Below are 26,706 nucleotides of genomic sequence, written 5' to 3'. Positions count from 1 at the left end.
TGGCGCTGGAGTCGTCACGGCGCTTCTGCGCATGCGTGAAGCGTCACTTTTTGCCGCGAGCGGCGGCGGTCTATTTAAAAGAGAGTTCTGGGCTGAGAATTATGTGCGTTTCTTCTTTCAGCCCCAGACTGCTGATTCCTTGCTTAGGATTTCTTAATTGAAGCCTGGTAGGTACCTTAAGTTCTCATTTTTATTTTGCAGGGACTTCTTGACATGTTATATTTCAAAAAAAAAAAAAAAAAAAAAGGAATTTTTTCATTAATAAATATTTAAATATGTATATTTGTATATATATATATTTCTGCTTCTAAAATCTACTTCCAGACTTCCTTTCTTCTTGCCTACCTTCATGGAGACCACTGCCCTAGCAGACCATCCTCAGCCAATAAGGTAAGGGGCTATCCACATTCAGTGGTAAGTATTGAAGAGAGAAAAAAGAGAGCATGTCTTCTAACAAGACTCCTTCTGGCAGCCCTTCCAGGTCCGGATCAAGACGCAAAGAGAGATCAAGCCATGCCGCAAGCAGGAGATCCCGCAGAAGCCGGTCACGCTCCTCATCTCGTCACAGGCACTCACGCCACAGTCATTCTCGCCATGGTCACTCACGCCACATTCACTCTCGACGTAGCAGATCACGTCATGGGAGATCACCTTCGTCACATCACGGACGAAGCCTGCACACCCGCCCCGCAGCTAGTACCTGCTGGGTATGTGGCGCCTCCGCTTTGCCAGATAAATTAGCATGTCGCACGTGCTTCAATGAGGCCACAAAAGAAAGAGAATCAGATGTCAGAGAAGTAACCGAACTTATTTGGGAATCTGTGCGAGAATCCATAATGGAATCAACAACACCCCTGCCGGTCACGTCAGACCCAGGTACTTCCATGGCTCCTCCTCGCTCAGCAATCGAGGTAGGGATGGATCCAGAATCCCCTTCAGAGGATGAGGATACAGAAGTCCCAACAGGGTTTGACTTCTCTCTGGTCGAACCCTTTGCAAAGTCAGTCAAGGAGGCCATAGGTTGGGAGGAGTCTGAGGAAGCGCCTCAGAAGACTCGGAAATATTTTCCAAACCTAAAGAGGGACCCAGAGACCTTCCCTTTCATTGAGGAGTTGAATGATTTAATCAAAGATGAATGGGAAAGATCCGACAAGAGGCCTAGCCTAAACAACAGACTAGCCAAGATGTATCCTCTTAAAGAGCCTAAGGTCAACTCCTTAATTAACGCTCCTATTGTGGATGACTCCCTGATGTGTCTGGCAAGACATGTCACCCTTCCCATCAAGGACGCCGTCTCCTTCCGTGACGTTCTAGATCGGAAGATTGATCTGGAACTTAAAAAAAGCCTACTCCACAGCAGGAGGCGCTTGTAGACCAGCAGTCACCACAGCAGCGGTTGGTAGAGCCATCTCGGGCTGGACTGTTAATATTGAGAAATCTCTCCAGCAGGGAGCAGACTTAGAGAAAGTAATTTCGTCTCTACAAGAACTTAAATTAGCAGGCGATTTCATTGCAGAAGCCTCCGTGGACGTTATCAGGTGCTCGGCTCGGGCTATGCTAGCCTCGGTGATGGCAAGGAGAGCTTTGTGGCTAAAACCCTGGGTAGCCGACGCAGCATCAAAAACAAATTGGTGCAAGATCCCCTATGATGGCTCGAATCTCTTTGGCTCCAAATTAGATGCAGCCATTTCCAAGGTGACGGGGGGAAAATCGGGCCTCATTCCCTCTGACAGGAGACCCAAGAGATCAAGGGGTCCAGTTTACAAGGGTAACCTTCCCGAAAGGTACAGAGAAGCAAAATCCTATAGGCCAGGAAAAGAGTTTAAGAGAAACTGGAGGAACACACAGTCATCCTTTTTGAGGATGCAGAAAACCAAGGCTACCCCTTCTGGCGAACAGCAGAAGTCCTTTTGAAGGTACGCCCACCCATCCTCCGATGGTGGGCGCCAGACTCAAAAAAAATTCACTCAAATATGGTCGGAAAACATCAAGGACCCTTGGACCATCTCCACGATCAAGTTCGGTCACAAGTGGAGATTCTTGAACAAGATTCCCAGAAAACACTTTCTTCCAACAAAACTCCCGTCTTCTCCAGGCAAGAAAAGGATCCTTCTAAAATACATAACAGAACTAAAACAAAAGGAAGCCATTTTGGAGGTTCAGAGAGACAAAGGATTCTACTCCCCTCTCTTTCTTGTAAAAAAGAAGACGGGATTTACGGCCAGTGCTGGACCTAAAGAGACTAAACAGAAACATCAAATTAGAATCCTTCAAAATGGAGAGCCTACAGTCCATACTATTAGCTGTAAATCTAGGAGATTGGATGCTGTCCGTAGATTTATCGGACGCTTATCTTCACGTTCCAATACATCCTGCTTTTCAAAAATGTCTCCGTTTTTCAATCAACCAGCATCACTTCCAGTTCCAGTGTCTACCCGTCAGCATCTCGTCAGCCCCAAGGACCTTCACCAAAATTCTTCTACCCCTCATCGCATACCTCAGAGAGAGAGGTCTAAGAATACACCATTATTTGGACGACATACTTCTTCTAGCAGAAAGTCGCCAAGCCCTGATTCAACACCAAGAAGTCTTACTTTCAACCCTGCAAGGTTTCGGGTGGCTAGTGAATTGGCAGAAAAGCAAACTTCAGCCCTCACAGAAGATGGTATTTCTGGGGGGCGGAACTAGACACCATCCAGAACAGAGTACAGCTTCCTCAGGAGAAGATCATTCCTCTGATCCAGAAAATTCAGAGGGTAATCTTAGCTACACGCCTACCAGCCAGAGTGTGTATGAGTATCCTCGGTTCCATGTCTGATACCCTGCCCATGATCCAGTGGTCCCAATGGCACACGAGAATCTTGCAGAATTCCTTTCTGAGGCAGTGGAATGGAGTCTCAATGCTTCAGACAATCTACATACACAGCTATGTGAAGCAATCGATGTGGTGGTGGACACGGTCCAGCAACCTCAAGAGGTACAAACCTATAGTTCCTCCACAGCCGGAGGTGGTCACTTCAGACGCCAGCCAGAAAGGATGGGGAGCGCATTACCAAGATCTAGCAGCCCAGGGGCAGTGGAGGTTTCAAGCTCATGGTATAGTATTAAATATACTGGAACTCAGAGCAGCCTTTCAGACGTTCCTGGCCTTCACTCCATACCTGGCAGGGAAGAACGTTGTAATTCAGATGGACAACAGAGTTGCTGTAGCATACATTCAGAGGCAAGGGGGTACGAGGAGTCGCACATTAATGGAGGAAGGTTCGCCCCATCATGGATTGGGCACAAGTACATCTAATAGACCTGAAAGCAGTGTATGTCCCAGCAGCTCAGAATATGCTGCCCGACTATTTAAGCAGGGAACTTCTCTCAAACAACGAGTGGTCACTGGGCCATCAGGCTTTTTCCCTCCTTTCAAGAACTTGGGGAATACCGGAGATCGACCTAGCAGCTACCCCCGCGAACACCAAATGACGGAGATTTCTGGCAAGGGCGGCTTTCCCGTCAGCCGAAGGAGTGGATTGTCTGACCCATCCGTGGAATTTTAAGCTAGGTTACATTTTTCCACCAGTGCCCTTAATAGCGAGGTTCTTATCCAGGCTTCGGAGATCATCAGCCACAGTAATAGCAGTGATTCCTCTTTGGCCAAGGAGGCCTTGGTTCACAACCCTACTACAGCTCAGCCTGCAACAACCACTGCCTCTTCCGGTAACAGCAGACCTCCTATCTCAGGGTCGATTCCTACACCCAGCACCAGAGAGATTACACTTGACAGCATGGAAATTGAAAGGACTCGGTTGCTAGAGCAAGTTTGCCCGCAGGAGGTAGTCTCAACTCTATTACAGGCAAGAAAAAACACCACCAACAAAACATACTCGCAAGTCTGGAATAGGTTTTGTTCACTGGCCCAACAAAAAAATTGGAACCCAGTATCACCAGAGCCACCGCAAGTTCTGGAATTCCTTCAGTTGGATATCAATAAAGAATTGAGCTCAAGTACCCTTAAAGTCCAGGTTTCTGCCCTATCAGCTAAAACAGGCATTAGATGGGCTCTTCACCCTCTGGTGATCCAGTTCATGAAAGCTTGCCTAAAAATCAGACCCCCAAGAAGACCCACATTTCCGGCATGGGATCTCTCTACAGTGCTGGATGCATTATCAAAACCTCCTTTTTTTTCTGGTTGAGTCTATTTCAATTTGGAACCTGACCTTGAAGTTGACCTTCCTTATCGCCATCACATCTGCGAGAAGAGTTTCAGAACTTAGAGCACTACTGATATCAGAACCATACCTTGTCTTCTATCCAGATAGAGTGGTATTGAGGCCCTCTGAACTTTTCACTCCTAAAGTAGCATCCTTCTTTTATTATAATCAAGATATTACCCTTCCATCCTTTACAAACAACCAAGGCGAGCCTCATGCATTAGATGTCAAAACTGTCATTAACAAATATCTGGAAGCCACAGCTTCCTTCAGAAAGTTGGATGCTCTTCTCATAATCCCACATGGTCCTAGGAGGGGTCACCCAGCAACTTCTCGAACAATCGCATCCTGGCTGGTTAGCACTATCAAAAAGGCATACTCTACTCAGCAACTAGTGATCCCAGAAGGCATCAGGGTGCACTCAACCAGGGCAGGGGCAACTTCATGGGCAGCATACTGCAGAGTTTCTCCAGAAGTAATCTGTAAACCAGGGACCTGGTCATCCAAGCATACATTTGCTTCCCACTACAAAATTGACTCTGCTCAGCTTACAACAGCAGGCTTTGGTAGATCCATTATTAAAGCCAATTCCACAGCTCTTTAGAATAATAAAACCTTAATTTTTTGCACCCTCCCGACTGGCGAGTTATTTCCCAGTGTGTGCTGCCATGAAGGCGTCAGGAAAACGGAAAATTGTATACTCACCTTTCCGTAATTTTCCTTTCCTGACGCATCTTCATGGCAGCACACAGATCCCCACCCTGTTCTTAAGATGATATAGACAGAGAATGGTGGGGGTCATCTCTCCAACTTTTATAGCTAGTCCAATCCTGTCAGGTTGTGGAGGCGGAGTCACAACCTAGTGTGTGCTGCCATGAAGATGCGTCAGGAAAGGAAAATTACAGAAAGGTGAGTATACAATTTTCCGTTTTAACGTGTATCCATACCCAAAACTTTTTTTTTCTTTTTATTTTTTTTTTTTGAAAGTGAGGAAAGCTTGGAACTCATGTTAGGCTTTAAGATTCTTTCACTTCCTGTATTTTAACAAGGTTTTCTCTAGCACAAGGTTTTCTCACTGTGCTGCTTCTTAAAAGCAGCACAGAGAGAAGTAAAATACATTTCTATTGGCTTTTTACTGTTGTCCTCTGTTGCAGATTTTCCTCCACTTCCTGTCTGCTAAAACTTCTCCAAAACAGAAAGTGAGTGGAAAACCCCCGGGTGCCAGTAAAACATGACAAGGGTTCTAACCTTACCCCATGCTGTCCAAAACGAAAATAAAATGCTTGGGGTATAGATAAGCCTTGAAATGGTAATAAACCCAAAAAACAAAAAATATTTCAGCTTTCAAATTTTTAGCTTGAGTTTGGCTTTAATTTGTTAGTCAAGTCTATTTAAATCTGCTAGTGCATCCAACAGTACCCTCTACCCTGATTGACAAACTTAGAGGTGGCTCCAAGTACATCTCAATGCTTGGTTCACACCTATGCGTGTGGCTGCGGGTGTGGGAATCGCAGCGGATCTCTTACCCGCAGTGAAAACACCCTGCTGTGAGAAAACATGCAGGGCTGCCATTCTAAATAGCACCCCCATGCATTTAAAATTGCAGCGCATGTGCAGAAACCATTTGTTTTTTTTTTTTTTTCCCTGTGGGCCATATTATGAAAAAGGTGCATACACCTTTTTTCTGTGGGAAGCACAGGCATGGCAGCCCATTAAAAAGAATGGGCTGCCGTGCCCATGCAAACATGGCCTAGAAAAACGCATTGATGTGAACCTAGGGTAAGACAGGAAACTTGTTATTGGCTGGATCACCAGGTGAAAAGAAAGCCTAAAATCAAATGCAGCCACCACATTTGAGGATCAGTAAGCTGTAAAATATTAAAATTTCGTTTTGCAATGGTTTTGCTTAGGTGTTAAGTCTAGGAAAGAGTGACAGACGCTTCCTGTTTGCAGTCTTAACTAAGGCTGTATTGTGGTTACTGATGTAAAAGCAATGTTCCTGCTAAATAACTGTTGCTGTTCTGCTGTGTATAAAAAAAAAAAAAAAAAAAACACATTTTATTGATGCTTTTCTCGATTTTGAAATAAGAAAAACTGGCCAAAATTTACACCTATCTGACAAACCCGGATCATTAAGGTTCCAAAATTTTGAATAATTCCAAGAATTATTTGGAGAGGAGATTTTGTGATTCATCAGCATCTGTAGGAGACCTACAGAGACTTGACTTGCATAATACAAGCTAGAACAGAACATTTCTTTGTAAGTGTCCCTAATGTGTTAAAAAATTCATTAGCCTATGAGGCTGTGTTCCAGGGTAGCACCGATCAATAAATACATCACACTATAGGACCATGCTGATGATATTACTGTGCTGTCTCTTTAGCAATGGAAATCGCCTCTTACAACAAAATAAACCACTGAGATTTCTATTGCCACGCTTTTATTGTAGGTCAGAGAAGCACCTGTTTGTCTATTTATTTTGTTCTTTGAATTAAAATTGGTGTAGTAGTAAATGGACTTTAAAGGGAATTTAAGAGGTTTTCCAGTTCCATTGAAAAGTTGATGAGTGCCATAAATGTGTTTTATTAAATCTTCACAAAATAAATGGTATAGGAGGGAAATACAGCCCATAATCAATAATGGGTAGCTGAGTGTACAAATACATCATGACCATGCTAAACATCTGGAGACCAACAAATTATTTCAAAAGTATATAATGCTTGTTTAGGCAATGTTGCATAGAATGAAGACCTACATAAAGTTAGTGTGCTCATAATGGATCTCCGAGACCCATTCCAGGGGTTTACTCATTGGAAGTATACTCGATGGCTGTGACAAGGTATAGTGTGTAAATGAAAGGGGGTGAGACATGAGAGAAGAAAGGTCAGGATCAGAAGTGCGTGATAGAGAGTAGAGCACGTTAGGTTGTGGGTCACACCCTTCAAAGGTTGAGAAGACAGCTGTCAAAATCTGACAGGAGGAAATTATCAACCAGGGTTTTTTTTCCTCAAATTTTGTTATTTTGTCTTTTAGTATCGGGTATTTTCAAATTCATAGAGCCAAAGAGACTCCGGCTACTACCTATTGAGGATTGAATGATGAAGCTTTCCAGGCTTTGGCCGTCGTTTCTTTCATTTCATTAAAGAGGGCAAGCATCAGCTTGGACTGCGAGTTGGAGATGGCAGGCAGTCTCTTGTTCAGTAGAGCTTCGCGTGATTCCTGTATCAGGGGGTGGCATAATGTCGCATGTATCATTTGCTAAGTATTAGACTGTTGTGTGTGAACAATAGAGCAAGTCCACCAAATATTGTAGAAGGTACCAGGCTCATCAAAACCCTGGGGAGCATTTGGATTATACTTCTGGTGTATATTTTGATTCTTGGCTTCGGACCCTAAAGAAGTTTATAAACGTTGAATAAGTATGACCTTGTGAGTGCCATAATTTGGTTAGTTTGCAATTATCCACATGTGTTTAAAGTACAGTACGTGTTTCCTATTACCTATATCTAATATTAGTGGCTGGCTCTTTCATCATACATTCAGATCTCTCTGCCGTGGTGAAGGTACCTGTAGAATGTTATCGCTTTCCTGTTAACAGGGACATTGAGTGCCCAATTTCCTTTACTTCTCCTTTTGCTCCCTGATATGTAAAAGGTATATCAGATGTTTTTACTTATAATCTGATAAGAATGCTACAGCAGTGAAAAAAAAATGTTCAGTCTGTAACTTTTTTATAGTATGCTTTTTACTTTAAAGTGGAAATCCAGGCTTAAACCTATCTACTCCTAAAACCGTTCCCTCCCTCCTAGCATCATCTTACTTGTATAAGAAAGATGTGTATATGCAGCTCTTACCAATTTTTGGGCCGCTCCCGACCAGGCATTTGATCATATGTCAGCCAGTGCCAGGGAGAGGAGGGAGTGCTGACAATGGCTAGACCATTGAAGCCTATGGGTGACATCACAGCTCCAGGAATTACCAACTTTCTGAGTTCTCTCCTCTCCCCTGCAGCCGACACTGACTGACACGGGATCATGTGAACGGACTGGCCTGAATATAGGTAAGTATTTGCATCTTAGAAAGGTTAGTAAGCTTCGGTTTTAGGAGGGTGGAGGGGGGCAGTTTTAACAGTAGTTAGGTGTATGCTTGGAATTCCACATATGCTTTCTGGTTAAATTGTTTCCCTAAATGAAACTATCCTATAAATACAAACACTTGCTCATTAGTCCTATGTTCTTGGCAGTATGTGCACATATCTCACATTGATCAGACCTGCCATGTTTCATCTTGTGGGCTACTAAAGCGTAACAATGTTAAAACAGGAACAGTGGCTACGTGAGACGAGACTGAGGAAATGCTCTGCCCCTACCTGTAGCAAGCTGATGATGATACTCCCCCAGAATGCCCCTCTCAGACTTAGCCGGCCATGCACTGATTCAAACCATACATGGGCAGGCTGAATGTACCTATGTTGCTCAGCACCCCCAAAACACCCCCCACCCCCACCCCCCATGGCTCGGCAAGAGGGATTCCCCTGTCAACACTATCTGTGTTGTGATGAGGGAATTGAGCGAATGTCTTTCTTGCAACCCGTGGTGGATGTGTAGATTAGGAGAAATTAAAAACAGCTGATGAATATTGGGACATTTCAGAATTGTATTGCTGTAGACTTGTAAAGTTACTGATATACCCCTTTCACACAGGTGCCTCTGTGTTGCGAATTCCACTTGCTTAGTGTGGGATTGCATCGCTGATCAGGCGGGTGACAGGCTCTGTCCGTTCTGCTGTGCAGAACGGACGGGACACAGTCCCGCTCCCTCTGTGGGTAGAAATGGACCGCCTGACCTTTTTCATCCTATCCTATCTTATCCAATCCGCCAGACGGATGGAAAATAGGACCACCATACGTCTGGATTATGCGGGCAGGATCGGATAGCGGCGGGTGTCAGCGGACCTCTGCTGCTCCATGGGGGAGACTGAAGGATCCGATCAAGTCCGCCTGAAAAACTGGGCCTGATTAGAAAGCCCGTTTGAAAGGGCCTATAAGTTCATGTTGAATCCAAGAAATCCTGGTGTTTTTTTCTGTGTGGTTAGCAGGGCAAAACATGGCTTCCTCTCAATGTACATTTTGTTTTATCACACTAATATCTTCCTTGCCTTTTTTGTTGTAGGTCCAGAATATGAACAACATTATAACATTCCCACTGGATAGTTTATTGAAAGGAGATCTCAAAGGTGTAAAAGGGGTAGGTAATCTAATGTTATATGTCATATGTCATATGTTCCCATTGTGAATATTCAGCATTGAATGTGTACAGCATGAATCCATCTACATATTATATCTTGAAGCCCAATTGAAAAATCAGTTTAATTTCGCTCAATACATTCCAAGTGTATCCATATAAAATTTATTCAAAGATCAGTTTGTTTTCTTTAAAAAAAAAAAAAAAGTAGAAAAGCCTGTCCCCCACCGGCATGTTAGAGAAGGCCTCTTGCTCTTTAGATGCAGCGATCTCTCTCCAGATGTCTGACCCTCCTACTAAGTTAGAGCTAGAGTATCAGCTGGGAGCATGAGCTTTGCTGAGCGGTGATCTCTAGCCCTGACGCTGGGGGCGTGTTGGACCTCTGCAGAAAGATTACTGCTTCTGCACAAAAGACAAGGCTCCATCTCTTCAGCATGCTGGCAGGGGACAGGTTTTTTCAACTCATGCTGTGGCTGCTTTCTGGTGACAAAAGTTTTATACCTTTTTTGTTCTGATGAACCTGGAATGTATTTAGAAGGCTTAAACTGAACGTTCAGTAGAGCTTTAAACTTAAAGTAGAAGTCCAAATACTAATTAAGCTTAAACCTGCTCCCACCCCCATTCTAAGCCCTAAGTAAACTACCCTAAAGGAAAGATGTATATGTTTACCTATTCTGAGGGCGGTCCAGACACATGATCGGCTCTTCAACTTCAATGTAGAGGAGAGACAGTCAACAGGGGATGCCCCATAGTGGTGATGTCACCGCCCAGGCTCTGCAGCTGTTGTTGGCAGTCTCTCTTCTTCACTGAAGCCAGCTGCTGGAGGGATCACATGACCTGACTGGAGCACCTTAAGAATAGACAGTTATATACATCTTTCCTTTATAGGGTAGTTAAAATAGGGCATATAATGAGGGCTGGAGCAGGTTTAAGCATAGATAGTATTTGCAAACAAGGCCTGGGGAATGCCCAGGAAAAAATTCCAAGCCTACTTACCACCAGCTCGCAGACAACCAAATTAACCTGTCTAAAAGTACACGTTAAAAACAGGGGTTTAGTCCGCACACATTTGCAAATGCATGCGTAAGCCACAGAGCCTCGTCACGGCACCCTGATATCTGTGGTCCTAACACTAAAATATGAGTGTCCCCACAGTGGAGGCACATGCATTCTGATGGATAAATGAGAGCAGGTGGACTGAAGGGCAGCCCATCCCTTCTTAAAGGTACAGGAGCACACCAGACACCCAGCAAATAGCACAATGGCTGCAAAGGTGCTGGTGTGTTGCTGGACCAATACACACACCAAGGTGATCTCAAAAAACTTGCCACCACCCTCATTTATAGCTAGATAGTATTTGACTGGACTTTTATTTTAAGCTGTGCTTTGCCCATGCAAGTTCACATAGGTGCTGGCCCAATTTAAGAGGATGGGGATTTTATTGTCCTCGAATTCCTATACATTTCAGTAATGCCTTTAAAGAAGAGGAGGTGCAGCAGTGTGAACCAAGCATATAAGTGTTTGGGACCTGTGTGTAAAACCAGACTGTTCTGTCCTCGCTTGCAGTCTGTTTTTAACCTTTTGTAATGTAAAAAAGGGTGGGGTGGTGATTGTTGGCTTTTGGCAGCACTGTTTCTGTCTGTGATACTTTGATACACTTATGGGTATTGTTCAAGTGATATTGAACCCAAAAACTAAAATTTACCAATCCTTAAATGTAGTGGCTGCATTAGTTTTCGCCTGGTAATCTGGCCAGTAGCACACCCTCCTGTCTTAAGGTGTCTTAAGCCATCAAATGGCTGGTGTCATAACTGATAACATGTGTATCACCATGGCAATTGCAGTACAAGCAAAGGCTAAGATGGAAGCTTCCTTGGCAGTAAAGCATAGTGGGATAGTAAAGGATAGTGGGCAATTGGTCTGTAAAAGAAAGTTGGCAAAATAACAGACATACTGGCCAGCTTACCATATGAAAATAAGGAAAAAAAATGACCAATGCAGTCACCAATTCTAAGATTTGATGATCTCCAATATAATACATTTTTTTGGGGGTTTTAACATACCTGCCAACTTTTTGAGATGGGAATGAGGGACACCTATTGGCAAACTCATATAGGCATAGGACATGCCCCTTTTAAAGGAGAATTATAAAAAAAATAAATAAAAATAAGTTAAACCCTCAAGTGCTTTTTTTTTTACTACTACTATTCCCTTATACTGGCTTTTTAAATTTACAAATGCAGAAATTGGATGAAAGATGTAGCACTGGGAAACACTTTTTGAAAGATAAGAAGTACATTTTATATACAACTAATATAGATCAGACCAAAATGAGGGACGAAAGAGAAGGAAAGAGGAAAAGAGAGACTTTGTTCCAAATCAGGGACAGTCCCTTGAAATCAGGGACAGTTGGAAGCTATAGTTTAAATACTGTTTTAATAATTGTATGTATTTTAATGTGCCAAGCGCATAAATGCAAATTCTTTCCTCTCAATCCCTTTATGTAGTATCCGTGAGTGAGACTTCGAGATTACTGCAACACAAAACCCAACGAATGTCTTGAGGTCAAGCCAGTTGTATGCCTTATAGAATGGCTCATTTCATAGGTGCATGGTAGATTAGGATAATTGAAAGCACCCTTGATTCTGAATGTCCTTAGTAGAACAATGAAGTTCTATTGAATGACTCCTTTTTTTAAATTTTACACCCATTTTACGCATTTCCTGCTATTTTCTCTAATAATTTTAGAAATGAATATGCTTCTTAAGGTTATTTTGTATCCCTGTATGTTCCTCTGAAGTTTGGTCTTGAGTGGTCGATAAAGAATAAGAAAGCTAGTAGATGTGTTCTAAATACGGTTTTGGTTCAGACCTGCATATATGGTTATTCCCAAAAACAGACAGAAGATCAGTGATCTCAGAAATATAGGTACACATCCTTTGACTCCAAGAATATCGGTTTCAGATAGTCTTGGCATATTACATGGAGGCCTTTTTAGAAGCTCCTGCTGACACGGTTTAAAGCATATTCAACTGTGTGGAGTTTCTAGGATAGACATGGAAGATTTATTAGATAAATTTTTTTCTACCAGTTGACCTAGGATCACTCTTTAACAATGCATTGCTTCATTAAAGAGCACCCCCAGACTACAAGGTAAATTCATGGGTAAACTGTGAACACATTTACAGGTAAAATTGCAGCTTCAATCGATTCAAGGCTACAGAGATTTGTATGTTTCAGCGATGCCAAGAATCTAGCTTTTCGCTTACACGAGACTTTGATTTTGACAAGATTTTGTTGTTCTCGATTTTGGGTATGCTCCATTGCATTGTGTACACAAGCCTGTCAAGGGTCCCGATACAGTAAATCAGGCTCAATATCTCTGACATTCAGCAGCTACAGTACGGAAAATAATTATTTGATCCCCTGCAGATTGTGTGAGTTTGCCCACTTACAAATAAATAAAGGGTCTATCATTTTTTATCATAGGTGTATTTTAAATGATAGAGACAGGATATCAACCAAAAATCCAGGAAAAAAACCACAAAAAACACATAAAACAAATGCTATAAATTAATTTGCAGTTCAGTGAGTAAAATTTGTATTTGACCCCAAGGCAAAACATGACTTGGTACTTGGTGGAGAAACCCTTCTTCCTTGTTGGCAAGCACAGAGGCGAGACATTTCTTGTAGTTGGTGAACTTGGGCAAATTTACAAAATCTGCAGGGGATCAAATAATTATTTTCCCCACTGTATAGGGATTTTTCTGGTTGTAGCCAGGTGACCAAGAGGAAGGCCTGGATGAAAGGTCAATCGTTTTAGCAGATGACCTGTGTTCACAAAGTGCTAGCAGACTGCAGACTCTAATTTTTTATTTTTTTTTTATTGCTCTGCAGGATTTGAAGAAGCCCTTTGATAAAGCATGGAAAGACTATGAAACAAAAGTGTAAGTCAAGAACAGTGTTAAATACCAAGGCCTGTGAGATTATTAGCATGACTAATATTTTTGTTCTCATTAAAATAATGTCTGATATCTCAAAGGTAAAGGCACTTTCTGTTATGGAGTGACAACTGTCATGCTCATGTGTAGTCACTCTGTCACACGCACTGCTGGTGGAAAATACAAGCAGCAGTGACAGCTTACATTGCAGGGGCGTGGGGTATTTTGGCATCCTTGGCTTGGGGTCCAGAAGACAGGTTTTCTATGGAGCTCTATGGGGTCTACAGCACATGACTGTGGGGTGAACGGGTTAATTAAAAAGATTTTCAAATAAGGGGGCAAAATTCTGCTCTCATGGTCAGTTCACACCAGAACTGCACAGAGTTCAAAATGCCCTGCAGTTGAGATCTGCAGCGGGTGTCATTGTTAACTTACAGACACCCCATACGCAGGTTGCAAATGCAGTGCATTTGTCTGCATTGGATCACATGGTACAATATTACCATGCGATCCTTTTGCTGTGCATTTTCAAAGCAGTGCATGCAGTACTTTTGGCGTGGTCTGGTGGGATTTCAGCCCAATCTAATAAATAGGCCGAACTGCCTATTGCCGAATCGAACTGCACCCAGATTGCATGTGAATCGTAATGATTCATAGTGTTAACTGGCCTTTATAGTAAAAGGTGATATTCTGTTTTCTTGTAAGCTTTGAAAATGAGTTTTGCCAAAATGCCTATAGATACAGAGGTAAATAAAGTTTTTACTGCTTGTTCAGGATATACTGTATAAATACGTGCAACACAAGGATACACAGCTCTGAACAATGAAGCCGAGCATAGGATAATTAGTGGCACACCCAATCCAGGTGCTCTGGCTCAGGATGTCCTTCCTGCATCCAAAACTAAATCACTGGTATAAAAGCATAGAAGAGCTGGCACTTCTGGAAATTAAATCTCAAGTCTTAAATTCGGTATGACCGTGTAAAAAAGGTGAAGGCAAACGTGTTTCGGCAGGAGTCTTGTTCACAGCGTTAGCCTTCACCTTTTTTACATGGTCATACCGAAATAAAGACTTAAGACTTAATTTCCAGAAGTGCCAGCTCTTCTATGCTTTTATACTGTATAAATTAATGTACATTGTCTAGGAAGAAGTGCACTTTAAGCCCGGGTTCACACCTATGCGAATTAGATGCGGCTTACACCGCATCTAATTCGCAGGACATTTTAAAATACATTCATATGAATGCATCTGGTTCACATATGTGCGTTGCATTCGCACTGCGCATTGCACAAAAAACGTGTGCGTTTTTTGGGCATTGCGGTGCGAACTACAAGCCTATTATATCCTATGGGAACGCATCTGATTCGCAGATGCATTGCGTTCTGAACAAGGATTTTCTCTTTCTCCTCACTACACCTCCCCCTCTCCCCCCCCCCCCTCCCTCCCCCTCTCCCTGCTCTCTAATCCTGAGCAAAAACACAATGAATCCATTGAACAGGAGATTGTTATCTCCCCAGTGAAACCTGAGCTTCAGTTCGCACCGCACATGTGTGAAACCAGGCTTAAGGTGGAATTTAGAGTTTTTAAGTAAACCTGTCACAAACTTGATTACCCTAGACTGGGCATTGATGAAAATCTTTCTTTCTTAAATCAAAAGCATATAACAAAACAATCAGTAGATTCAGGCATTTGACATTATAAAGTATGCAGATCTTAACTTTTCCTGTTACTATATGGCTTAGCCACACCCCTTCCAAGCCTACCTATAGGCCACCCATCACATAAAGGGGCCAGAAAATCACCTTGCAAGTTAGGCGGTGGTAAGAGTTTTAAAGCAAAAGCCAATATTTTCCTTTAAAAACTCTTGTTGACCCCCTCCTATGCCCCAACATTTATAACATATAAATTCAGATGCATTTGTCTGTATCTACCAAGTGTTTTACGTGGGGCTTTCACTACTGACCTGCTTTGTTTATTCTTAACATGTTTAGTCTAAATTGCCTGGGTTGTGTCCGGCTTGCTCAGAGTGCAAGAAAAGTCTAACTAGATCTATTCTTAAAAATGTTCCCTCCTACCATGCCCATATAAAAAAAAATATCTGTGTACTTACCTATTTTTAATTTGCCTTGGTCTGGTTGCATAATTTTGCAGCTCCAGCTCCCCATGTGTCAATGAGCAACTGCTGCAGCGGAGAGGAACACTGACAACAGTTGGGCCATGGGAGCCAAAGGTTGATGTCTTTGCTCCCAAAATTCAGAGTCCTTGTGAAGTGCTCCCTTAAGCAGAGCTGCAAGATCACATGACCAGAGTGAATTAAAAATAGGTAGATCTGTAGAACTTTTTTATCCAGGTTGTACAACATAGGTAGGAGGAGGGGGAAGGAAACATTTTTAAGTATAGTTAGGCTTCTCTTTCACTTTAATTAACCACTTGCCGACCGCCTAACGTATATATACGTCGGCAGAATGGCACGGGCAGGCAGAATCACGTACCTGTACGTGATCTGCCTCCCGCGGGCGGGGGGTCCTATCGGACCCCCCCCGGTGCCAGCGGCGGTCGGCATTTGACTGGGAGCGTCGGGAGGCGAGGGGGAGACCATCCGATCATGGCCCCCCCCTCGCGATCGCTCCCAGCCAATCGGAATCCTCCCCTGCCTGTGTGTAGTTTCACACAGGCAGAGGATGTGATGTCATCTCTCCTCGGCTCGGCAGTTTCCGTCCAGCGCCGAGGAGAGAAGACATGTAAGTGCACAACACACACACAACACAGTAGAACATGCCAGGCATACTTTACACCCCCGATCCCCCCCCGATCGCCCCCCGATCCCCCCCCAATCACCCCCCCCCGTCACAAACTGACAGCAAGCAGTATTTTTTTTTTTTCTGATTACTGCATAGTGTCAGTTTGTGACAGTTACAGTGTTAGGGCAGTGAATATTATCCCCCTTTAGGTCTAGGATACCCCCCTAACCCCCCCATATAAAGTTTTAACCCCTTGATCACCCCCTGTCACCAGTGTCACTAAGCGATCATTTTTCTGATCGCTGTATTAGTGTCGCTGGTGACGCTAGTTAGGAACGTAAATATTTAGGTTCGCCGTCAGCGTTTTATAGCGACAGGGACCCCCATATACTACCTAATAAATGTTTTAACCCCTTGATTGCCCCCTAGTTAACCCTTTCACCACTGATCACCGTATAACCGTTACGGGTGACGCTGGTTAGTTCGTTTATTTTTTATAGTGTCAGGGGACCCGCCGTTTATTACCTAATAAAGGTTTAGCCCCCTGATCGCCCGGCGGTGATATGCGTCGCCCCAGGCAGCGTCAGATTAGCGCCAGTACCGCTAACACCCACGCACGCAGCATACGCCTCCCTTAGTGGTATAGTATCTGAACGCATCAATATCTGATCCGATCAGATCTATACTAGCGTCCCCAGCAGTTTAGGGTTCCCACAAACGCAGTGTTAGCGGGATCAGCCCAGATACCTGCTAGCACCTGCGTTTTGCCCCTCCGCCCGGCCCAGCCCACCCAAGTGCAGTATCGATCGATCACTGACACTTACAAAACACTAAACGCATAACTGCAGCGTTCGCAGAGTCAGGCCTGATCCCTGCGATCGCTAACAGTTTTTTTGGTAGCGTTTTGGTGAACTGGCAAGCACCAGCCCCAGGCAGCATCAGGTTAGCGCCAGTACCGCTAACACCCACGCACACACCATACACCTCCCTTAGTGGTATAGTATCTGATCGAATCAATATCTGATCTGATCAGATCTATACTAGCGTCCCCAGCAGTTTAGGGTTCCCACAAACGCAGTGTTAGCGGGATCAGCCCAGATACCTGCTAGCACCTGCGTTTTGCCCCTCCGCCCGGCCCAGCCCAGCCCAGCCCACCCAAGTGCAGTATCGATCGATCACTGTCACTTACAAAACACTAAACGCATAACTGCAGCGTTCGCAGAGTCAGGCCTGATCCCTGCGATCGCTAACAGTTTTTTTGGTAGCGTTTTGGTGAACTGGCAAGCACCAGCAGCCTAGTACACCCCGGTCGTAGTCAAACCAGCACTGCAGTAACACTTGGTGACATGGCGAGTCCCATAAATGCAGTTCAAGCTGGTGAGGTGGCAAGCACAAGTAGTGTCCCGCTGCCACCAAGAAGACAAACACAGGCCCGTCGTGCCCATAGTGCCCTTCCTGCTGCATTCGCCAATCCTAATTGGGAACCCACCACTTCTGCAGCGCCCGTACTTCCCCCATTCACATCCCCAACCAAATGCAGTCGGCTGCATGAGAGGCATTTTCTTTATGTCCTCCCGAGTACCCCTACCCAACGAACCCCCCCAAAAAAGATGTCGTGTCTGCAGCAAGCGCGGATATAGGCGTGACACCCGCTATTATTGTCCCTCCTGTCCTGACAATCCTGGTCTTTGCATTGGTGAATGTTTTGAACGCTACCATACACTAGTTGAGTATTAGCGTAGGGTACAGCATTGCACAGACTAGGCACACTTTCACAGGGTCTCCCAAGATGCCATCGCATTTTGAGAGACCCGAACCTGGAACCGGTTACAGTTATAAAAGTTAGTTACAAAAAAAAGTGTAAAAAAAAAAAAAAAAACACAAACAAAAATATAAAATAAAAAAAAAATAGTTGTTGTTTTATTGTTCTCTCTCTCTATTCTCTCTCTATTGTTCTGCTCTTTTTTACTGTATTCTATTCTGCAATGTTTTATTGTTGTTATGTTTTATCATGTTTGCTTTTCAGATATGCAATTTTTTATACCTTACCGTTTACTGTGCTTTATTGTTAACCATTTTTTTGTCTTCAGGTACGCCATTCACGACTTTGAGTGGTTATACCAGAATGATGCCTGCAGGTTTAGGTATCATTCTTTTCAGCCAGCGATTGGCTTTCATGTAAAAGCAATCCTAGCAGCTAATTAGCCTCTAGACTGCTTTTACAAGCAGTGGGAGGGAATGCCCCCCCCCCCCAACGTCTTCCGTGTTTTTCTCTGGCTCTCCTGTCTCAACAGGGAACCTGAGAATGCAGCCGGTGATTCACCCAGCTGACCATAGAGCTGATCAGAGACCAGAGTGGCTCCAAACATCTCTATGTCCTAAGAAACCGGAAGCTACGAGCATTTTATGACTTAGATTTCGCCGGATGTAAACAGCGCCATTGGGAAATTGGGAAAGCATTTTATCACACCGATCTTGGTGTGGTCAGATGCTTTGAGGGCAGAGGAGAAATCTAGGGTCTAATAGACCCCAATTTTTGCAAAAAAGAGTACCTGTCACTACCTATTGCTATGATAGGGGATATTTACATTCCCTGAGATAACAATAAAAATGATTAAAAAAAAAAAAAAATGAAAGGAACAGTTTAAAAATAAGATAAAAAAAAAATAATAATAAAGAAACAAAAAAAAAAAAAAAAAAAGCACCCCTGTCCCCCCTGCTCTCGCGCTAAGGCGAACGCAAGCGTCGGTCTGGCGTCAAATGTAAACAGCAATTGCACCATGCATGTGAGGTATCACCGCGAACGTCAGATCGAGGGCAGTAATTTTAGCAGTAGACCTCCTCTGTAAATCTAAAGTGGTAACCTGTAAAGGCTTTTAAAAATGTATTTAGTTTGTCGCCACTGCACGTTTGTGCGCAATTTTAAAGCATGTCATGTTTGGTATCCATGTACTCGGCCTAAGATCATCTTTTTTATTTCATCAAACATTTGGGCAATATAGTGTGTTTTAGTGCATTAAAATTTAAAAAAGTGTGTTTTTTCCTCAAAAAATGCGTTTGAAAAATCGCTGCGCAAATACTGTGTGAAAAAAAAAATGAAACACCCACCATTTTAATCTGTAGGGCATTTGCTTTAAAAAAATATATAATGTTTGGGGGTTCAAAGTAATTTTCTTGCAAAAAAAAAATATTTTTTTATGTAATCAAAAAGTGTCAGAAAGGGCTTTGTCTTCAAGTGGTTAGAAGAGTGTGTGATGTGTGACATAAGCTTCTAGATGTTGTGCATAAAATGCCAGGACAGTTCAAAACCCCCCCAAATGACCCCATTTTGGAAAGTAGACACCCCAAGCTATTTGCTGAGAGGCATGTCGAGTCCATGGAATATTTTATATTGTGACACAAGTTGTGGGAAAGAGACAATTTTTTATTTTTTTTATTTTTTTTTGCGCAAAGTTGTCACTAAATGATATATTGCTCAAACATGCCATGGGAATATGTGAAATTACACCCCAAAATACATTCTGTTGCTTCTCCTGAGTACGGGGATACCACATGTGTGAGACTTTTTGGGAGCCTAGCCGCGTACGGGACCCCGAAAACCAAGCACCGCCTTCAGGCTTTCTAAGGCCGTAAATTTTTGATTTCACTCTTCACTGCCTATCACAGTCTCGGAGGCCATGGAATGCCCAGGTGGCAAAAAACCCCCCCAAATGACCCAATTTTGGAAAGTAGACACCCCAAGCTATTTGATGAGAGGTATAGTGAGTATTTTGCAGACCTCACTTTTTGTCACAAAGTTTGAAAATTGAAAAAAGAAAAAAATTTTTTTTTTTCTCGTCTTTCTTTATTTTCAAAAACAAATGAGAGCTGCAAAATACTCATCATGCCTCTCAGCAAATAGCTTGGGGTGTCTACTTTCCAAAATGGGGTCATTTGGGGGGGGTTTGTGCCACCTGGGCATTCCATGGCCTCCGAAACTGTGATAGGTAGTGAGGAGTAAAATCAAAAATGTACGCCCTTAGAAATCCTGAAGGCACTGATTGGTTTTCGGGGCCCCGTACGCGGCTAGGCTCCCAAAAAGTCCCACACATGTGGTATCCCCGTACTCAGGAGAAGCAGCTAAATGTATTTTGGGGTGCAATTCCACATATGCCCATGGCCTGTGTGAGCAATATATCATTTAGTGACAACTTTGTGCAAAAAAAAAAAAAAAAATTTGTCACTTTCCCGCAACTTGTGTCAAAATATAAAACATTCCATGGACTCAACATGCCTCAAAGCAAATAGCTTGGGGTGTCTACTTTCCAAAATGGGGTCATTTGGGGGGGTTTTATGCCATCTGGGCATTTTATGGCCTTCAAAACTGTGATAGGTAGTGAGGAGTAAAATCAAAAATGTACGCCCTTAGAAATCCTGAAGGCAGTGATTGGTTTTCGGGGGCCCCGTACGCGGCTAGGCTCCCAAAAAGTCCCACACATGTGGTATCCCCATACTCAGGAGAAGCAGCTAAATGTATTTTGGGGTGCAATTCCACATATGCCCATGGCCTGTGTGAGCAATATATCATTTAGTGACAACTTTTTGTAATTTTTTTTTTTTTTTTTTTTTTTTGTCATTATTCAATCACTTGGGACAAAAAAAATGAATATTCAATGGGCTCAACATGCCTCTCAGCAAATTCCTTGGGGTGTCTACTTTCCAAAATGGGGTCATTTGTGGGGGTTTTGTACTGCCCTGCCATTTTAGCACCTCAAGAAACGACATAGGCAGTCATAAATTAAAGGCTGTGTAAATTCCAGAAAATGTACCCTAGTTTGTAGGCGCTATAACTTTTGCGCAAACCAATAAATATACACTTATTGACATTTTTTCTACCAAAGACATGTGGCCGAATACATTTTGGCCTAAATGTATGACTAAAATTGAGTTTATTGGATTTTTTTTAGAACAAAAAGTAGAAAATATCATTTTTTTTCAAAATTTTCGGTCTTTTTCCGTGTATAGCGCAAAAAATAAAAACGGCAGAGGTGATCAAATACCATCAAAAGAAAGTTCTATTTGTGGGAAGAAAAGGACGCAAATTTCGTTTGGGTACAGCATTGCATGACCGCGCAATTAGCAGTTAAAGCGACGCAGTGCCGAATTGTAAAAAGTGCTCTGGTCAGGAAGGGGGTAAAACCTTCCGGGGCTGAAGTGGTTAAACCAGGTTAAGGCCTCCTAAGTACTAGGATCTGAAAAAAAAATCTAATTCAGTGATATTGAACTTGTAAATATTCTCTCTAAATCTCTTTACACCAAGTGAATGCTTGTTTGTTCTCTGGTCACAGACATACTGGTGATGTTCTATTGCAGAGGTCGGCAACCCCTGGCATGCGTGCCAGACGTGGCACGCAGATGCATTTAGGACGGCATGCGAGGGAATCCTGGGACACTTCTAACACATCAGCAAAGCTGGCCGGCTACACAGAAGAGAGTATGGCTGGCTTTTTTTCATTTTATTCCCAGCTCTCATGAGTGCCCTGTCAGCAGTCACCCCTTCGCCCTGCTGACGCCATGCTCTGCCCTGCTACCCCATCCTATGCCCTGCTGATCCTGTCCTGTGCTGATGCCATGCTATGCCCTGCTGACTCGGCCCTCTGCCCTGCCAACCCTGTTCTCTGCCCCGCTGACCCTGTCCTTTGCCCCGCTGACCCTGTCCTTTGCCCCATGTACCCTTTTCCTGTTGACTCCGTCCTCCTCCCTGCTGACCCCGTCCTCCTCCCTGCTGACCCCTGTACACCGCCCTGCTGACCCCATTCTCTGCTTTGCTGATCCCTCTCCTATGCCTTGCCGGCCCATCTTCTGCCCTGCTGACCAGTCTTTCACCCTGCTGACTCCACCCTCTGCCGTGCTGACTCCACCCTCTGCCGTGCTGACTCCACCCTCTGCTCTGTTGACCCCGTCCTCTGCCCCGCTGACTTTGTCCTCTGCCCCATGTACCCATTTCCTATGCCCTGCTGACCCCGTCCTATGTCTTGCCTTCCCTTTACACTGCCCTGCTGACCCCATTCTCTGCATTGCTGATCCTTGTCCTCTGCCCTGCTGGTCCATCCTCTGCCCTGCTGGCCCCTGTCTTCCACCCTAATGACCCATCTTTCACCCTCATGACCTCTGTCCTATGACCTGCTGTCCCTTGTACATTGCCCTGCTGACCCCATCCTTTGTACTGCTGACCTGTGTAAACTGCCCTGCTGAACCCTGTTCTCCACCCTACAGGCTCCTGTCCTCTGCTTTGTTGACCCCCATACACTCCTATGCTGCTGACCTCCAATTCTCTGTCCTGCTGGCCTCTGTACACTGCCCTACAAACTGCTGACCCTATTATCTGCCCTGCTGACCTCCCATCCTCTACCCCCCCAATATTTTTTACTGCACCCTCAAATCAGACAGGCTAGATCTGGTCCTGGTGCTGAGTTGGATGCACCAAGCTGCCTGCTCTCATTTTGCACCGGTAATTAACAGGCTACTGGAAACTGCAAATTTCGAGGTGTGGAAGTTTGGACTGATCTGAGGTGTCAAGGTGCAGGAATTGGGGTGATCTGAGGTGTGAAGGTGCAGGAATTGGGCTCATCTGAGGTGTGAATGTGCTGGAATTGTGACTGATTTGAGAAGTGGTGGTGCAGGAGTTGGGGCTGATCTGAGGTGTGAAGGTGCAGGAATTGGGCTCATCTGAGGTGTGAATGTGCTGGAATTGTGACTGATTTGAGAAGTGGTGGTGCAGGAGTTGGGGCTGATCTGAGGTGTGATGGTGCATGAATTGGGAAGATCATAGATGTATGAAGGTGTAGGAAATCAGGGCTGATCTGAGGTGTAAGGGTGCAGGAATTGGGCTCATTTGAAGTGTGAAGGTGCAGGAATCTGGCTGATATAAGGTGTGAAGGTGCAGGAATTGTGGTGACCTGAGGTGCTAAGGTGCAGGAATCATGGCTGAATTGAGGTGTGAAGGTGCAGGAATTGGGGTAATCTGAGGGGTTAATGTGCAGGAATTGGTCGTTTACATTTGCTTTTTGAAAATGTCCTTTTTGTGATAATGTGTGATGTTGGCACTTTTTTTTTTTTTTTGTCGCCGGCACTTTTTTTTTTTTTTTTTTTTTAAGAAAAATTTTGGGCACACTATGCTCAAAAGGTTGCCTACCCCTCTTCTATTGAGTGCAAATGTTACATTTTGCTATTGCAATACAAGATTCAGAAAAGCATTTCATGCAAAACCATCCATAGAACAGTTCTATACTCCATATTTTACAGTGTGCAAAATATAAATATAATACATTCAGATTTATATTTTTTATTCTTATATATAATTGATTTAAAGGGTTACAAATGAATATGGTTTTCGTTTCCTGGACATTGCATGTTTTTAGTTGTGTGTGTGTGTGTGTGTGTGTGTGTAGAATATTCCTTGTCCATACTGTAGAATAACCACCAAGTGAAAAGAACGCATGTAAGCTGAGACTAATGCATTTCCTCCCTGCTCTCACACTATTGGCCGTGCTTCCTGTCAATTATTTGTTCAGCATGGCTTCTAAATAGTGTTGTGGTTTCAGCATAGATTTTCTGCTTACTGCATTATGTAAAATGAAGATAAATTAGAGTGCAATGAGTTGGAGATGGCAAAAGAAAAACTTTTTGCTATAAAACCAAATCTCCATTTTTTTTTTTTTTCCTTACAGATTTATAACACTGTTAGGAGGAATTAGGATGGGACCCTTTTCTGCTGCAAAAAATTGGAACAAAAAGAAAAATTTGTGCTCATCATGAACACAAACTTTATTCATTTCTCATGGAGCAAAAGATAAACATGGTTTGTCACTATGGCCAAAAAGCTGTTTTTTTTTTTTTTCCTTCTTTTTTTTATAAATGGCTTTTGTAATTTTTTTTCTTTAAATGACACTGGGGTTATGTTATGGTATGTTATCAGTTTTTACTGTAAACTGAGTATAGAGAAGTTCTTTAGTTTCACATAACAAAGCAATGTGCTGGGTTCAAGAAAGGCTTGTTTTCATCGAAGACTGTATTGTAACACCCTACTGATTGTGCTGGAACAGTTTTATGCTGCAAATAACAAGTTAGGAGCCTATGTTCGTTCTTTTTGTTGCAGTTGCTGAAAACCATTACCAGTCGTTTCTATAATATGATGAATTTGATGTTGAAACACATCCGAGTCACAGAAGAGCTATGGGAATATCACCGTGCACATATTCCCTTCAGCCCTTTATTTAGGCTGTCAGCGATGTCCTACAGCTGAACTGAAGAAGATAAAAATAGGGCTTTAGCTTTAAACCACCAATCAAGAAGTTGGCTTTCATTTTCTGATTGTCTGAAAACTTTTTATGTTCTGAGGTTATATTGGGGTTTATTCCAGTTTTCTGATTTTGTTCTGATTGGCTTAGTCAGCTGCTGGCTTCTTATATCCACATATACGGTATAGCTATCTGGGAATTCATGTGGCAAGATTTCTGTGACGTTTCCCACTGTTGCCTTTTTATGTTCCCTAATCTAAAACAATATAAACCTATAACGGGGAGAGGAGTGCCTCTATTTAATGTAGTTGATCAGTATGTGAAGACCTCAATACTCAAATTCAAAAATCGTACCACCGAGTCCCAGAGAGGTAGAAGAGCATTGAGACCCGTTTAATCATCTCTCCTTAAAAATGCATGCTTCAAGTGCATTTTACAGTGTACTCCCTTTGGGCTAGAATGCTACCAAAACTACAGAAAAATGGCTTCTAAGAATTTTTTTTTGAAAATTCACCATTGTGGAAAAAGACACAGCGCTATTATGTTTTTTTGTTGTAGCTTTCAGCAACACCAGCTAAAGGTACTATTAATTGGCCTTTTAGGTGGCTTACCTATTCACCATCTAGCTGAAATAGAATCATATAAGTAACCTCCACAGATCTGCAGTAATCCTATATGCTGTAGGATATTTGATAATTTCTTTTACACAATGGGCGCCCCCCTCCCCCAAAGCACCCACCCCCCCATGTTGAGGGCATGCGGCCTGGTACGGTTCAGGAGGGGGTGGGGGGGCGCTCGCTTGTCCCCACCCCTTTTCCTGACGGGTCGGGCTGCGTGCTCGGATAGGGGTCTGGTATGGATTTTGGGGGGACCCCACACCGTTTTTTCGGCGAAGGGGGTTCCCCTTAAAATCAATACCAGACATAAGGGATATTGTCGCCTCTTCCCTGCGCTCACTGCAATAGGAAAATGTGTTTTTCCTATTGCAGCGAGTGCGAGATGTAGCACCCTGTCGCCGAGAACCAGCACGATAGGATCGCACTGGGAACATTCTCACGGGCAGGTGCTGTAGCTGCCCTTGCGTCGTATTTGGGCCGTCGGACCAGCATACAGATGAGCGGGCTTTCCGATAGGAACTGAGTCCGGCGGAGTTCCGGCGGGAAGATTTGAAGCAAGTTTCAAATCTAAAGTCCGTCGGATTCCCGACCGAAATGGTCCGTCGGAAGTCCAATGCAGCCCACACACGGTCGTATTGTCCGCCAGGATTCGGTTCGTCGGACCAGTCCGGTCAAAAAGTCCGCCCGTGTGTACGCCGCTTAATACAAATACCAAAAATATAGTTATCAGCTTAGCGTAAGATGAGTAGCAGTCAACAGAAAATGAAAAAAAGTCAATTTCTGTGGTAACGTGATGATAGCGCATATCCTGAGTATTCAGGTTTGATAACCCATAAGGAAGATGTACATTTAAGAACTGCATACTGAAGATACAGAACTTCGTGTCTAGGAAAACATGACCAACAGATGGTCATGTTTTCCTAGACACGAAGTTCTGCTTTGCACAGTATTAAGGTGTCTGTTTATGAAACAGAGAAAAGCTGTGATCCTCAGGATCATGGCTGATCTCTGGTGTGTTCCGGGTTATTTAGCTGATCACAGCACACAATCACAGCACACAACCGTTCTGTCACAGAGCCCTGGTTCACCTTGATGCTACTTTGTAATTGCGCTACTTCACTTGAAGTAGCGCGGCTTCAAAGTAGCAAGGTCAGAGCGATTTCAGCTGCTACTTGATAGACATCTGTGTGGCTTCATGCACAGATGTCTATTGAAGTCGCACCTGAAATCGGCAAAAGTAGTGCAGGAACTACTTTTGCAAATCAGTGCTGCGCTGCAAAATTGGTGTCGCACCGATTGGAACAGTGCCATTGCCTCCAATAGACTGCGACTTGTCATGCAATTTAATCTCAAATCGCATGACAAATTGCTCCAATGTGAACCTAGGCAAATGGACAGTTTATGAAGGTGAGATCTGAAGATTTCACTGGCCGTTACTCTGAAATCTCTCCGTCCAAGATTCTCCAGCTCAGAAGTGGAGAATCTGAAAGGGAAGCTGGTGTGATTGGAGCAAGAAGACTTCTTTCTTCCTATATATCAGGACCAGTGGGTTAAAAACTTATATACCGTACATGTTATATATATATATATTTATATATATATATATATATATGTATATATATATATATGTTTCATAGAAACACATCCCTTTCCTTCTCTCATCTGTGTGTGTGTGTGTATATG

General features: G+C 43.4%; 1 protein-coding gene across 2 annotated transcripts in view; it reads left to right on the top strand.

The window, feature by feature from the left end:
* ASAP2 (ArfGAP with SH3 domain, ankyrin repeat and PH domain 2) overlaps positions 1 to 26,706 on the top strand; it is a 349,346-nt gene that overhangs the window by 172,780 nt on the left and 149,860 nt on the right. For both annotated transcript variants that reach the window (XM_073611134.1, XM_073611135.1), the window contains exons 4-5: positions 9,375 to 9,449; positions 13,344 to 13,393. In XM_073611134.1, the coding sequence (XP_073467235.1) occupies positions 9,375 to 9,449; positions 13,344 to 13,393 (125 nt within the window). The remainder of the gene's footprint in view (positions 1 to 9,374; positions 9,450 to 13,343; positions 13,394 to 26,706) is intronic.

The sequence above is a fragment of the Aquarana catesbeiana genome, unplaced genomic scaffold (genome assembly GCF_042186555.1).
Source record: "Aquarana catesbeiana isolate 2022-GZ unplaced genomic scaffold, ASM4218655v1 unanchor211, whole genome shotgun sequence".
NCBI lineage: Eukaryota > Metazoa > Chordata > Amphibia > Anura > Ranidae > Aquarana > Aquarana catesbeiana.
This window is presented reverse-complemented; position numbering and strand designations above follow the sequence as displayed.